Genomic DNA, 16287 nt, shown 5'->3' with positions numbered 1-16287 from the left:
CCCTCCTCTTCACATCTGTAATCAAGCTTGATATCATTTATTATAAATGGACACAGTACCATGATAACATGATTCATAATAATGACACAATCTAATGAAATGCATTAAAAACAGGATAGGTAAAAAAAATTAGGGCAATGTCACAGCTGATTTCACATTCACTATGAATTTCCATTATCATGAAAACATCCCCATGGGGATAAATCCAAGAATATATTACTGTATCTGTACACAACGAAAGGACGCATGTCACAGTTAAACTGTCATATGTTGGAAATCTTATTCCTGAAACAAATAATAAATGCAACAATGTTTTGTTGTGTGAGCTACATGGAAAATACCACAGGATGTTCTCGTACAAAAATAAGTGCTAATTTAATCTTGTTCTCCTGAAGCAGCTCAGCTCCAGTCATATCAAACTCTTGTATCAAAGGGTAAAATGCAAAGCAATGAGCCCGTACCGAAGTCCCATTGATTTCTTAACACAAGTAGACCTCCTGCAATTCAGACGTGGGTGTTTCAGAAATATTATAATAGCATATAATTTTAGAAATACACATACAATGTAACTTATCAGAAGGCAATCGAGTTACAGATCACAGGCTGCAGTGTTCCTGTTCATACTGAAAAAGTTGAGATAAAAAAAAGAAAAAGAAACATGAGCCACTGCTTTGTATCTATGGAGCCTTATAAAGAGAAATAAATAAAGAGAAAGATCCCAATAGAGCAGATCACCACCAGTCCTGTGTTCAGGATGAGTTTGGTTGGCGGAGGTTCGTGGAGAAGCTGGTCCAACATCTCCTCCTGCTCCTGAGCTGTCATCACCTGAGGTTTGGACTGTTTCTCCTGGAAACCACAGAGCCACTCGAAAACCTTCACGCACCTCCCGCCCTCCTCATCACATCCTCCAAAGCAGCTCTCCACCTCCTCCTCCTCATCCCTCACTCCTTCTTCTTCCATTTTGGGGGCAGTCACCAGTGCGTAGCTACCGTTCTGAGCTGGCTGTTTGGTTTCAGTCTTTTCAGCTGTGATTGCATGGCCGTTGCTTGGTTGAACATTTTCATGATCGGTGCTGCTGAGTTTGCTCGGTTGGTCTCCGTGGTTAAGAGGCTTCAGGGTGTCGATGTCTTCTTCCCCTTTGTCTTTCTCTAGCTGTTTCAGCCTCTTTCTCTCCTTCAACCCCCACAGAGTGGTGGTTCTGATCTGCTCTTCACCGGGAGGAGGCGTGCAGAGACTCACACCGAACGTCACCAAAGCTGACACCCAAAACAATATGGCCGCCACATACATGAAGTGGACATCTTTGATAAAAGACGGCCGCTCGTCCGGCTGGTCGCAGTGCGGTTCGCGGTAAACGAACGCCAGCGCCAGACGCAGAGCTCCGAGCGCGAACCCGACCATCCCGCCCCAGAATGCACCTGTCTCGTTGCAACGGTGGCACAGCACGCCGAGTAAGAAGAGAGCAGCTATGGGCGGGGTCAGATAATCTGAAACCTCTTGGATGTAATAGAACATCTGACCTCCCTGCATCTCGATGATGACCGGCACCCAGGCGATGCTGATGATCACCATGACAACCACGAACAACCTGCCGACTATCACCAGCTCTCTGGGCGACGCCCGCTTGCGCAGCATCTTGTAAATGTCCAGAGTGAATATGGTGCTGGCCGAGTTAAAAATGGAGTCCAGATCGCTCATCAGCGCCGCTATCATGACGGCCATCATCAGGCCGCGCAGGCCGACGGGCATCACCGACATGACCAGCCGCGGGTAGGCCAGGTTGCTGCAGCCGGCCGCAGAACCACACACTTCCTCACAGTGCTCCGGACTGATACACATCAACTCGTCAGCAAAGAAGATCCTGGAAATCATCCCTGATAGATAAATACATAAATAAATAAAGGTTTTAGTGAGTGTACATTCAGGATTATAGGTGATACCAACTGAAAAAAGAAATCAGTGATGCTACCTGGGATGACGATGATAAACATCGGCAGGATTTTCAGGAAGCCAGCCATGAGGGTTGAACCTTTGGCGTGGGCGATGTTCTTTGCTGCCAGAACCCGCTGGACAATCACCTGATCGGTACACCAGTACCTGGAACACATCATAAGGACAGTAAAGAGTTAACCACCAGTCCACCACAAAGCACCAAGCATCATAACTAAGAGAGCTCTCATATATTGTACGTACTTAAAGCAGATAACAGCGGCACGGCCGTTTCGGCTAATGCTGTGTTCAAGGCAGGCTTTTGAAACCGTAAGTTACAGCTTCAAGTCACAACTACGACTTGGTAGCGTTCCAGGTAACCCGTAGCTCGTGTTTTTACCGTCCTGTTGTCTGTGAAAGTTCCCTATAACGGCCACTCGTAACTTCCGACCCGTGAACTCGTACCAGATCGAACTGGTATGACTTCACAGGAAGGAAAAACACAAAGTACGAGTTTCCTTGAACGCACCATGAGTTAGCAGCCCCCGCCCTTGTCAGGCATCAATTGGTCCTCGTGCTACGTCACCACATTCACGTGCATCCCTTGGCTGCACACACAGCCCTTCATGCCGTTCTCTCCCCTCATTGGATAACACTTGTATCCCACAAGGAAAATTTTCTCCTCGGGTTACAGCAGAGCAGAGTGACGGAGAGACTCGTGTTTAGGCTGAAATACTTCATGTAAGTGATTGCTGACGGAAAATAGGACTATTTAGGACTTATATTAACAAAAACATTCCACTGATATCTGCTTTAAAGAGACAACGAGGAGTTTCTATTTAGTTATAGAAAAAGTCTCACGTTAATGTGGATGAATCTACGCTACCCACTTGTTAATGGCTCCATTTTCGATAAATATATCGTTCTGTCTCTATCGTTATTTTGTTATTTTAATTAATGGTGGAAATGCTGGGCGAGCCGACCAGCGTTTCCTTACTTTCGGTTTCGCGGACGCTCATGAGAATAACGCCGCCGTATTGCCGTTTATGGTCGGGACTACGACGGTAACTGAGCCTCTTTGAACCTCTGACTTTAATTCTTGATGAATGAAAACACGAGTCTGTCTTGCGCCGGTCGAAGAATTCTACGGTGCGCGCGGAGGCTCATAAATGTAGTGTGAAAACGCTTCGCTTTTCCAAAACTCCTCGTTGTCCCTTTAACATTAGCATGAAACAATGTTAGATAACCTGCTCAGAACTGAACCAGTTAAAAAATGACGTCTAAATGGAAAGATTGAGACAAATACCAAATAGAGGCAGGAGTCTGGCCCAGGATAAAACCAGGCCAAGGAAGATCTGGATCCATTGGGCCTCTTAGGATCTTCAGTGCGTCCTTCTTCGGGTCGAGGCCGTCCTGGCAGGAGCTGGAATATGTCAGGTTGGAGAAAGACTGCATGATGGCCGTGGTGTTCGGAGTGGCCTCCATGTACTTGCTCCTCATCTCTTAAAATGACAGGACATGGTTACGATAGGGAAAGTATGCACATCACAAAGCAGAGGCCAATTTGCCAAAATGTTGAACTATCCCTTTAAAAAACAACATGGAATAAATGGTGTAAGTTTGATGCCCAAATGACCTTCAAGTCCTCCCACTTTGAAGAGACTGATACCAGTGAGACACAGCGCTCCGGCGATCATGAGGAACGCCTGGACCGTGTCCGTGTAGATGACGGCGACCAGACCTCCAGTGACCGTCAGCAACGCCGTCATGGTGATGAGCAGAAAGATGGACAAGTAGAGATTCCAGCCTAAAGACTCCTTGATAAACAAGGCCCCGGAGTAGAGGTCCACAGACAGCTTGGTGAAGATATAGAGGATGAGAGACAAGGCAGCGAAATACACCTTCAGCCGCTGCCCTCCGTATCGCTTGGACAGGTACTCGGGCATGGTGTAAACCCCGGCCAGGACATAGACGGGGATGAACAACCAGCCTAAAAGCTGGAGCAACAACAGAGCGTTGAACTCCCACGCGGCCACGCTGAACCCGCTGGCAGCACCGGATCCAGCCAGTCCGATAAAATGCTCGCTTCCTATGTTGCTGACGAAGAGAGAGGCTCCTATGGTCGCCCAGTTCATGGAGCGGCCGGCGAGGAAGTAGCCGCTCACCGTGCTCCGATTGGCTTTCCACATGGCCAGGAAACCGATCGCCAGCACCACGACGAAGTAGATGGCTACGACGATGATGTCTGCCGCTTCCAGGGTGGCAGCCATGATGGCTACGTTTGAGATTATTCAATATGTGAGCAGCAGCACGGTTGTTTCCTGACGCACAATCCAAAAGTTAACCATTAACATTTATCTGCACATTATCGAAGGAGCATAAATCAATCATAAAGGTGAAGGTGTGAGATAAATAGTTGATGTTTTGTAGCTGTGTTCAGCCTTGGGGATCAATGCATGCTGTAGCTGGTCACCTTTCACAATGACATTGCATTGTAGCTGAGTTTTGACTGTGGAGCAGATGTGAAGAGAAAAGGTCCAGGTCATGTGGATCCTGCAACAAACAGAAATATACACATGAAATATACAGTATCTCTTTTCTACATCAATGCCTAAAATTTGAATTTTTTATCTTCTCATCGATCGAACATTAAATTTGTGATTGGCAAAGCGAACAATCGATGCAATCATTAAACTATCTATCAGTAATACAGTGAAAATGAGAGGAAATGTGAATATTTGCTTTGCAAGTTGAATTACTATGGAGCTAGAACAGTCTCATAATGAATAAATGCACACAGAAATTCATAAATGAATAAAAAACGCATTTGTGGATCAGAGTAACGTCAGGGGAGTCTCAAAAGTTTCACACACAAATGCAGGGAGGTTTACAAATTAAAAGCACTTATACAGGTCCAACAGTTCATATATGAATGTAACAAGCCCCAAATGCGTATTTGATGAAGATTGCAAATACTTTAACATTCATGTATTTGTGATTTTTTTTTTTAGATTTGTGTGTGGCATTGGAAATATGTTTATGAATCTTATTTTTTATATGTGAATACTTTTTACTTACATATGAAATGAAACATATTTGTGTGTGCATTGAAAATGTATTTGTGTATATACAAATCCCCAAATACATTTGTGAATCTTTTTTGTGCATTTATGAATTTCTGTGTGCATTTATTCATTATGAGACTGTTCTAGCCCCATAAATTACTGCTCTATTGCTCGTAGTAAAAAAAAAAAGTCCCCTGCACTGGAAGCTGGAGTTTCCCTGACGTTCAGAAAGTGAACCAGATGTGATCCACGATGACTTCCATGAATATTTCTCACAGCATTGACTTTAAAACACAACCAGTCTTCCCATCAAGACCCCTGCAAGCTGTGTAAACACACAAAGCGTGTTTCTTTTCTTTACTGCCTCCGTCTTTCCGATGCACCTGCTCATTGTCCCCTCATGTCTGTGGCTGGAGATGACAGACATCTGTTTGTGCTCAGTTTAAGAGAAGACGCTCAGTCAGCACTTCACACGGCTGTCCTTTAAGGGGAATAGATTTAATAAGTAGCTCAGGACAATTCATTTCCAAAGTGCTGTCATATTTGGATGAGCGCTGGATCCCGTCTCAGCTGCTCTCTAGTAAATACAAGCTGTAGTTCTTGTCACCACTAGGGTATAGGGGTCCTGCATCGGTGCTGCTGTTTGTGTTTGAGTTGCAGTGTGAAGGACAGCAAGCCTTTGGAAAACCTAAATCTCTCCACACACCTTATTTTAGCTGCGTGTGTGTGCAGGCAGCATGGAACGATGGCAACAACAGCACCAAGGAAAACACAGCAGTGTTTCCAGTATTTGATGCTACTTATGGTCGAGTCAATATTGATTTTAAATAATTAGCGCAAGGCTAACAGACTTCTTGAAGGGAATGTGTGGGTAAACAGAGGTTTTGTTCATTCTTTTAGGAGACCTTTGTCAAACAAGCATCTGCAGTGAGGTTTCTCAGCCCACACTTCGGTTTAGACTGCACAGTTTTCAGAAAGACTCATTTAGGCTACTGCAGCCCGTTAAACACAGGGACTCATGACGGCTCTGAAGGGAAACTGAACCTATGGCACATTTATCACACTGCTAATTTGTTTGTGCAGTAATGCAAATAATATACATGCAACTATTTTCAATGCTGTTCCCATAGTTTCTATAGTGCAGATACATGTAGCCTATATGTTGGGGCTGTGTCGCAGTATAGTTGGTTTACAACTATAAGATTTAAATGAACTCCACCAATCAACAATCTACATGAGTCTCTTATAATATTCATCCTCATAATTAAGTTAGTAGGCCATCAGTTATTTAGGTCATGTGTTTGAATGGATTATGGATTAAATTGCCTTTAAAGCAAGGGGATTATTATAATGCCCCCAACTAAAATATGTACATATAGTTTAGGATGTTGTGCATCCCTGGGAACAATCACTTTGAATCTTAAATTAACTGTTTCAGAAATATAGCTTTAGAAAAAAAGTGGTTTTGTGGCACAACTTGCCCCCGGTGCGGGGTAAATTGTGCCATTAGAGAAAATACACTGGGGTAAATTGTGCCATTGATAATTGAAGTAAAACAGATCATTTTAATCTCACAAATGATAATGCTATATAAAAGCAAGACATTCAATACAAAATTCAAGCCAGAAGTGGCGATGATCGGGCCCTCGCTTGTCCCCATGCGGTCGCGGGGGCCTGAGGCACGCTGGGGGCTGTGGCGCAAAGAAACGCAATGTTTCGTTCATCCACCACGTCGTGGATCTATTGGTCCTCGTCCCTACGTCACCACATTCACGCGCATCCCTTGGCTGCACACACAGCCCTTCATGCCGTTCTCTCTCCTCATTGGATAAAAATTGTAGGATACAAGAAAAGTTTTCTCCTCGGCTCAGAGCAGAGCAGAGTGACTGACAGACCCGTGTTTCGGTCCAAACACTCTATGTAAGTGATTGCTGTCTGAAGATAGCCTATAACTATTTAAGACTTATATTAACACAAAAATATCGCTTACTTCTGCTTTAAGTTTCAAGCAAATCAGTGCCACTGCCATGTTTCTCCTACACAGACAGCACTGCCACTGGCACAACTTAGCCAACCCTTTGGCACAAATTACCCCAAGCCCAGCATTTTGAAAAAAAAGGATTCCCCAGCTATTTTGAGCTGGCATCATGCTAACTGTATAGACTCATGGTGTAGCTTAATAAAGCACTAAAACATGTGTGAACTGTTTTCAAAGTTATCTATAATTGTTCAAACACGGCAATCAAAAAACCTTGATCATAGAAATTTTACTTTGGAGGGCAAAAACTTGTTTTTTGAACATAAATGTGCTTTCTTCTCAAGCCATGTGTCTCCCTTCTTGATAGGATGAGTGAAATGGATGTCCCAGAGCGATAGATATAATAATAATATTATGTCCCTTATGTCCCTTCAAAGATATGTGGTCACATGACCAATTTCTTCTATGGTTTTCTAGATAACAGGGGTGGAACTACTTGCCCCATGGCACAAATTACCCCACTCTCCCCTACTTGTAGAATATTCAAATAATATTGAGGTCCTACAGTGTTAAATTTATTGCCGTATTTTACCTTAATTTTCTCATGTGCTATAATATTCAGTGCATCTTTAGGATATAAAGTTAAAGAAAGAAAGAAATTTCAACACTACTTACAAAAAAAAAAAGTTGCGCGACAAACTCACCTGCTCCGCTGCTGCTCTTTCCGAGTCGCAGGGTTCACCGGCTGACAGGTTCGAGTCCCATGCAGACTGCTGAGCTGCAGGCTCCTCGGCTTAATAAGAGAGAACTAGAGCACCCGCCCACAACAGCCGGCCGCACGCGGAGGATGATGATGATGATGACGATGTGCAAGTTCCGTGAACTGAGAGTTTACATGGAACAAAGAGAAAGAAAAGATGAGTTGTTTTTAATCACAAACTGATAGGTTGTCGATTAAAATAATAATAATTTTACATGCAAAAACAGCGGCAAGATGGAAAGTGAAAGTAAAAAAAAAGTTAAAGTGCCTCAGACTGTGAGCTCAGGTTCTTCTATTTACTCCTGTACAGATGAGTAGATGTGTGGCTGCAGGCGGCTCAGTGTTTTCAGCTGCACTTCCTCACACAGCCACTAGAGGCTGACACACAAATAGGACACGATTAAAGGAATAGTCTGACATATTGAAAAGTATTTGCTCTCTTCACCAGATGTGTCTGCAGTGCACATGTGCATGTCTTTTATTATTATAAGCTGGCCTGTAATGCATTCAATAAAAACTCTGTTAAACAGCTCCATTAGCATCCAGAGCATGTTTTCATTAAACATTTCCTACTCAGACACACATTAGACATGAACTTAACTCCCTGTGACACCGAGCTGGCACAAAACAGAGTTAGTAAATCATCACAATCAGTTCAGTTCGTGCTCCAGATTTCTCTCCTCTCATCGTGTCACTGGACTCGTCAGGTTGTTGTTCTCCGCTCCACTCATGACTTGATCGACAAACATCCTGTCGCTTCATGTTAGTGACCCTAGAGTTGGATATTTTCCAGTGAGGACAAGCACACAGCTTATTAGAGCTGACATGCATCCTTTACACACACACCAGGACATGCTAACACACAATGTTACTCATAAACCCAGATGTTCAAACATGAGTAATGAGAGCGTGGACACTGCCTGACATGGTCCTGATATGTGTGTGCATGAGCTGTGTTTTCTTGTGTGTGCATGTGTGTGTGTTTACAAGTATACCTGCAACATGCATTTACAGCTGCATGTTTTTATGCTGCTTGGTTGCCACGGGAATGCATACAAAATATTTTCTTTCTTTGCACATGTATGTATGTGTGTGTGTGTGTGTGTGTGTGTGTCTATTGACCATGACCACTTTATTACCCATTACAGAGTCAGGGGTGTAATGGATAACAGGGTCTCACTTTGACAGTTTCTGCACACGCACCGTGATTTTGCACTTTGAATAAACTTTAATCCGTAAACTGAATGATGGAGCAGAGCGTCACGATGACTTTTTTTTTTTGTCCCATCACAACAACATGATGGAGGAGAGTTCCAACTACTTTAAATCATGGACTTGTGGATAATTAATCAATGTTGTCAAAAATCATAAAATCTGTCAGACTTGTCTCTTTTTTTGGTATAAAAATGAACTGGAAATACAACCAAAGTGCAGCAAACAGTATTTGCAACAGGTGCTGTGATGTGAAGTGTGCGTCTTTCCACGTTCACAGCAGATCTTCAGGCTTTCTGTTACACATTTAAGCAAAGACTCAAGGGAAGCTGTTAAAGCATGTTTGTATTACTGACCGTGGTAATTAGACTGGCGCCCAGGGGCCTCGGATCTCGAGGGCCCCGTTCCTCCCGATGCCGTATCGCTGCTGTTGTTCTGTTTTTACCGGCAGATGACGCTGAAAGGCAGAAGTCCTGCCACTGTGGAGGGAGGATAACACAATGAGACATTTCACTGCCCCTCAGGGAAATCCCAGCTCTATAATGGTTTAAAAGAAGAAAAACATCAAAGGACATAAACATGAATATACACTTGGAATATAACCTCCACATGCACAAACACTGGCCTGAAACACTTTGCATTTCCTAATGTGGAGTTATTTAACCAGCAGTTTCAGGTAAATATACTGTAACGTCTTTAGTTAATGATGACATCATCTTAAAATGTGAACAGATCACATTTATTTCCTATCCATAATTGTAACTGCTGTTGTTGCAACCAAAGTGGGTAAATCTAATCAATGTGGCGACTAAAGATATATTTTAATTGTCTATTATTACCCATACAGTGTCTGCATTACGTGGTGTAGGGAAGCAATTTAATTATAGGAGAAATACTGTTGTGTGATGAGTTGTTCTGCAGCTGCAAGTCAGCGAAGGCCTGTGAGGAAAGACAAAAAAAAAGAAAAGAAAACCAAAACCACATGAAATTCATTTACTAATGATTAATCATGTCCAGAATCTGCCTCTGTGATTTCACATTTTAATTTGTTACCACATCAGAGATGAGGTGTAATATTAATCTGAGGGAGGGGTCAGGTTCACTTACTCACAAACACTCTATTAAAGCACTGTGTTAAGGTAAAGAGCAGGACAGGACAATTACATCTTTACTACATAAAACATATTGGAGAGCAGAAGGATGCTGTTTAAATAAATGAATCTGAAAATTCAATAAAAACATGTGTCCATTCCTTTTTCAGGTTTAAAACTAGATGGCGCCACTGCTCTTCTGAACAAACGCTGCTGCTGTTTTATTCATCTGAAGCATCTCCACCCTCCAACAGTTTCACATCACTTACATGGAAAATAAAGTCATATGCAGAATAACAGCAATGTAAGTGTATCAGGATATGGGGAAATGATTTAGAGAAGACTCAGATCAAATATTAAATTCATCTCTGGCTGCTGCATCATTGCACTAAATTGTTTTCTTCCTCCACTTTTCATCAAACTTAAAATTTCTCCTCACAAAGACTAAGAAAGAAGAGAAGCCCGCCTCTTTTCTTCACCCATCAAATTTTAATGGAACATTTTTGTGGTGAAATACCGCCTTGAAATTTCAAAAAACTCACACTGTCAATCAAAATACACACAAACGGGTATCCCTGCTGCGAGAAAAAACAACCCAAACCATTAGATAAAAGACAATTTCTCCCAGACTATATTTAATCTCATCTCCGCAGCATCTCCGCCAGTCGCACAACACTTCTGCATCCCTGTGTCGGGCTGATTGACAGACAGAGACAAACAGCTAAACATGACGCTTTGGCTTCAAATCAGGGTTTCTGAAGCTGTTGGAGTTTGTGTTGCATGGGCTGCAACACGATTACAGATTAAAAACTAAAAGCCTCCAGAGATGTTTATATATTTTATTTATATAAGCCAATTTCCTTTCTACTCTACAGCTCTAAAGAAAAAAGGCTTTTAGATAAGTTTGTTACGTAGCCTACTGCAGCATTTCAGTGTAGTCTAGGGCATAAATGCTGTGGTAATTGAAAATAGATATTACATGGGCTAATATTCATTCAGGCACTGTATCAATTAAAGCAATCAGCAGCAATCATGCTTAGTTTAGCTCTGTTTTTCTATGGAAACATGGAAATGTGTCTACCAGCTCATAAAGCTCAGTAATAAACACATTCCCAAAATGTTGACCTATTTCTCCAAGGCTCTGTCTTGTAGAGGGGCTTCGTTTCAAAATCTGCTTTTATTATGTCTGATAGCTACTGAAAGGCAACATACAGAGCACACAGAGAGGTAGGAGGGACGGCGGCGGGGCGGGGCGGGGTCAAGAGGAGCCCCTTGGTGCCACTATGTCAGATTTTCAGTGAATCTGCAGGATTTAAAAAGAGATTTCCCTACAGCACAGAGAAGAGGAGGAAGGAAGGAGGGAGGAGGAGGAGGAGGAGGATGGCGCTATTCTTCCTCCGACACAAACAGAGCTGCAGCGTTCGAGAGTTGCTGGCGGTGGCAGATGGTGGAAGGAATGAAAGGCAGAAGGAAAAATCACTTCCAACATGTTTATCATCATCAAGAAGAGTGTGTGCGCGCGTATGTGTGCGTGCGTGCGCGTGTGTGAGTTCCTTCCCCCCGGGGTTAATGAAAAATATGATTGAATTTTGAAAAGCACCAGCACCAACAGTCACACTGATGGGAGAAAGAGGCCGTACGTTATGAGCATGATGACTGTGTATGCATGTATGTGTGTGTGAATAAAGGTTTGTAAACTTATTTACCTTGATATAAAATAATACGGTATGTTTACATCATAGCCTGATTGCCGAGCTACGATTATTGCATATTTTGTATTTTGCATCGTCAAGTAAGAATTGGGGGAAATTTGAGCTCAAGTTTTTTTTTTTTTTTTTAATGATCTTTTTTGTTCTCATAATTAATTAAGGAGTGAAAAATGCTCATCACAGTTTCCCACAGCCCAAGGTGACATCTTCATCTTCATCTTCTAATTACTCGCTCGGTCTAACTAACACTCCAAAGCCAGATGAAATTCAGTTTTCATAGAAGAAAATCAGCAAATCTTCATGTCAGAGAAGCTGAAAACCACTGGAAATAATGGACAAATAAAAAACTTGGTAACACTTTAGATTAGGGAACACATATTCACCGTTAACTAGGTGCTTACTAATATGCATATAAGTAGCTTACTAGCGCCTTATTAGTAATTATTAAGCACGTATTAACACCTTATTCTACCTTTATTACACCATGAATTAAGATTTTTCCATTAACTCCTAATTATCGCTTATTCATTGTAAATGAATGCATTAATGCTACTAATTCAGAGTGCTACTGCCCCTGTACAAGGCCCCAAAAACCCACTGGTTATTCACATCATTATTCAGAAACAACAATGCATTAATTTACAATGAATAAGCCATAATTAGGAGTTAATATCAGGAAAAATCTTAATTCATGGTGTAATAGAGGTAGAATAAGGTGTTAATACGTGCTTAATAATTACTAATAAGAAGCTAGTAAGCTACTTATATGCATATTAATAAGCACCTAGTTAATGGTGAATATGTGTTCCCTAATCTAAAGTGTTACCAAAAACTTTAACAACTTAACGATTATTATATAAAAATTGCTCAACAGTCATATTTTGAAGTTATCCTCATACTGAATATTTGCCAAAAGGACACTAAATATTGAACTCTGCTGCCGAGGAGGGGGCTGGTTTTGCAGCAGCAGAACCTAAGAGTATATTTGAGCATTTTAAAAAGTCAGCTAACACTGCTGATCACTGCTGAATACACTTGGAAAAACTTCAATTAGAATCTTTTAGAGTTAGCTACGAAGAAGCCACGCTGGAAACCGAACCCTCTGAAATCTTAATGCATATGCTCAGCCTGATGTTGCCATGGTAATAAATGTACATTTGCATCTGTTGCTATAGTGATGCGTGCATGCGCGTAAGTGCAGAGGGTGCGCGTGTGGAACTCCAGACTGTGCATGTGACACAGAAGAACGAGGAGGAAGAGAGGCGGCTGAGAAACTTGAGAAACACACATGACTTAGTGACCTCGGCAAACACACCCCTGACAGCATGAAGCAGAGAGTCTGTGGATCCCCCTGGGTGGGTGCATATATATGAGAGAGTGTGTGTGTATGTGTGTGTGTGTTATAGAGGGGAATTAAAGACGGAGAGAGAAGCTTCGGTTGCAACAGTAAGTGCAATCCAAGAGAACAAAGTAATTTCTCACTGTGCTCAAACCATTTAAATCAACGACGAGCGCCAAGTGTCTGATGAGAAGATACGGTGAAGCCAAGTGTTGGTTCAACTGTGGGTCAACAATCTTTGTTTCTGTTGGCGAGCGGCTCACAGACACATAGTCCTGCCCTCGGTCATGATTCAGTTCAAACGCTACGATGCACATGGTGTCAGATGTTGCCGTGGCGTCCACTTCCTGAGGACACATTCATGAAATCCACGTCTGCATCACAGAGAGGAAAGCTGCTCGGTGAAATCACTACAGTGCAAACAGGAAGTGCTGATAGCTAATTGAGCATACAGACTGACTCCATGACAACTTCATCAAACAAATCCATTCATAGCTAGCTGTTACTAATGCAACAGCTACTCTTCCTGGGGTCCTAGTTAAAAACATGCAGGGGCGTGTTCAGGAAGTGGCTTTGGGTGGCACGGGCCCCTCATGAAATCTGATTGGCCACCCCAAAATATAATGGGCTATATGCCCAGTCAGAGGCGTTTTATACATTGTTTTATACTGGCTTTTGTCAAGCAATTTCTTTTTTCCAAGAATAAAATATTGATGTTTTCTATTACAATTGTTGCCACTCTTGTATTTTGACTAGTAGGTCTATATTTTCTTGCAGTGTTAGTAATTGAAGTAGAGATGGGTTTTGCAGACAAAACTAGGTACTAGGCCACCCCTATGAAAATTGTAGACACGCCCCTGGCATATGTATCCAAATTACCATAATATTTTACATAAATACATACATGAATACACTTTCATCACTAAATTCCCCCTCTTACACACACTCACACACTCAGAAATGTCTCTTTTTCATGGCATTAGTTCTTGGTCTAGGATTAATAACATGACCCTGTTATTAACACTAGTTCATGACCATGTTATTCCTGAGTGAAGACGAGTTGGTTGTTTTAAAAACACATAAAGTTAGAAGACTGTCTTCCACTTTCAGCCATGCAGGCCAGATCAGCATGCATTTGTCTATGCTTTGGATGATCATAATAAAGAGCGGTGCATGTAAAAGGTTTTCCAGGAAGCTCTCCAGACGCAGCTGTTAGCATTCAGGTCTTATCAACAAACTGGAACTAACTCAAATTAAGGTTCTTGCTGATCCGCCGCTGCCTGGCCTCAGACAGAAACACTCAAGAGGCTATCGTGTGTTTACGGTCGCAGCAACACGACCCCTATGAGGACAGTTAGCTGAGCGTCATGGCCGAGGCTGATCTGAGTGCTGTGGAAAAGGACGATGCAGAAATTGAAGGGGGGGGGGGTACGGTAGCCTATTATCTAAAGGTACTGGGACAAATTTCGTAGCATGATTGGGCCCTGACACTGAAGGGAAGTAGAAGAGAGGAAAATAAAAGGAGCTGTATGTTTTGGCTTTGCTTTTATTTGGGAATGAGGTTCTGACATTTGATTAAATGTTAAAACCACATCTTGATCTCCCTTCCTCTCTAATTCTTATTCTCTTCGGTGGGATTAGGTTCGTCTCGAATTCAGTCCAATGTAAAGTCATAGACTAGAGAAAGAGCCTCCCTCTGTCTCTTTCAAGTTCTGCCTCCCAACAACTTTCATTCCTTGATTGTTCCCCCTCTCTCTCTCTCTCGGTTGTTTTAAACGAGGGCGTCTTATTGTCTGGGGGACATTTGAGCCTCTCGCACACAAACGAACCGACACACACACTGGCGAAAAACATGCTGACACCAAACGCTAGCTCAGCTTATTTCCAGCGCGAGAGAGAGAGAGAGAAAGAGATTGAAAACTTGACATATGAATGACGAGGAATAAAAAATCCTTTTATTCTCTTTCCCTCTTTCTTTGTTTTTTCCTCTTTCTTTGAAGTAACAACCGATGCAGTGAACCAGCACTCACAACTCTTATGTAACTTGTGTGTGTGCGGGTGTATTTGTATTTGACTTGGTAACATTTTCCTTGAAAGGCATTGTGGTTCATTAAAAGCAGATTATAAAACCATTTCAATGACATGTATATAAAAAAAGAAGCTCCCAGTGTGGGACATAGTTGTATTTGGTGAGAGTTACACTCCTCGCTATGAGGTAGGAGCTTCTTCAAGACTTTCATTAAATATTTTTGGGCTCTAAGAAGAAGAAAGAGGCCTTGATGGAGATGAGAGGCCGTCACAGGATCCCCCTCGGAGGGATGGCGTTGCCTTCACTGCCCTGGTTGGATGAAAAGCACGAACAAGGAGACGCAGAGTGCAGTGAACGGACTGAAGTGGAGCAGTCTGGGGAAAAAAACATGGAGAGGTTGAGGTGGACGAAGCCTCGGGGACGTCGCACCCACAGGTCTCTGAAGTCAGTGATTCCTGGCTGAGACAGAAACGGACAAAGAGCAGGAACGACTGTGGAGCCCAGACTGCAGAGTGACGACAGAGGAGAGAAAACAATGGTCGATAAAGACGCATGAGAGAGAGAAAAGAAACCTAACAAGTATCTAAGTTGTCTTTAGACGCACTGTTAATATAGAAATGATGAAATTATTATAGAAAATCTTGTTTCATCTTCAGACTAGAAAGGGGTTTGGGCTCTGACACAGCAGGACTGATCTGCTCTTTCCACTTGTGCCGTGACTGGGAACAAATAGTGCGGTAGAAAGTCGGTTTTTAATGACCCAGTAGCTCAAATCTGCGGATGGTAATTTCACCCACAAGGAAAATGAATTGAGAACGAATGAATTAAAATAAAAATAGTTAATTATTTCTGACTTAACCACCGAGAAATCCAGCCTATTGGTGCATTTTCACATTAATAGAAGAAAGTTTGATATTAAAAATTGCATATTTATTTTTGCAAAATCTCCCTTTATTAACAATAATCCAAATCATTGTGCGTGCGTGTGTGTGTGTGTGCGTGTGTATGCATCGTCTTGGTTTTCTGGTTTACAGAAGATTATAAATCTTATTTTCAGAAGCATCTGGCAGCGGTTTCCAGTAAGGACTAAAGTAATAAACCCACTGTACTCTGGTCAGCATCAAACTAAAGACGGACACAAAGCTCCTGTCCATCTATATTGGAAACTAAAAGCC

The 16287-nt window shown here is 42.3% G+C and overlaps 1 protein-coding gene across 1 annotated transcript; it reads right to left on the bottom strand.

The window, feature by feature from the left end:
• Window positions 1–650: 650 nt before the first annotated feature.
• LOC146990760 (sodium/myo-inositol cotransporter-like) lies at window positions 651–7748 on the bottom strand. The gene is made up of 5 exons (XM_085798982.1): window positions 7677–7748; window positions 3566–4482; window positions 3236–3431; window positions 1970–2097; window positions 651–1874 (listed from the first exon to the last, which is right to left on the bottom strand). The coding sequence occupies exons 2-5, from the start codon at window positions 4197–4199 to the stop codon at window positions 688–690; spliced, it is 2145 nt and encodes a 714-aa protein (XP_085655108.1). The 5' UTR covers window positions 4200–4482; window positions 7677–7748; the 3' UTR covers window positions 651–687.
• Between the last annotated feature and the right edge of the window lie 8539 nt (window positions 7749–16287).

The sequence above is a fragment of the Trachurus japonicus genome, chromosome 2 (genome assembly GCF_045865225.1).
Source record: "Trachurus japonicus isolate A0001 chromosome 2, Traja_1.0".
Lineage (NCBI taxonomy): Eukaryota > Metazoa > Chordata > Actinopteri > Carangiformes > Carangidae > Trachurus > Trachurus japonicus.
This window is presented reverse-complemented; position numbering and strand designations above follow the sequence as displayed.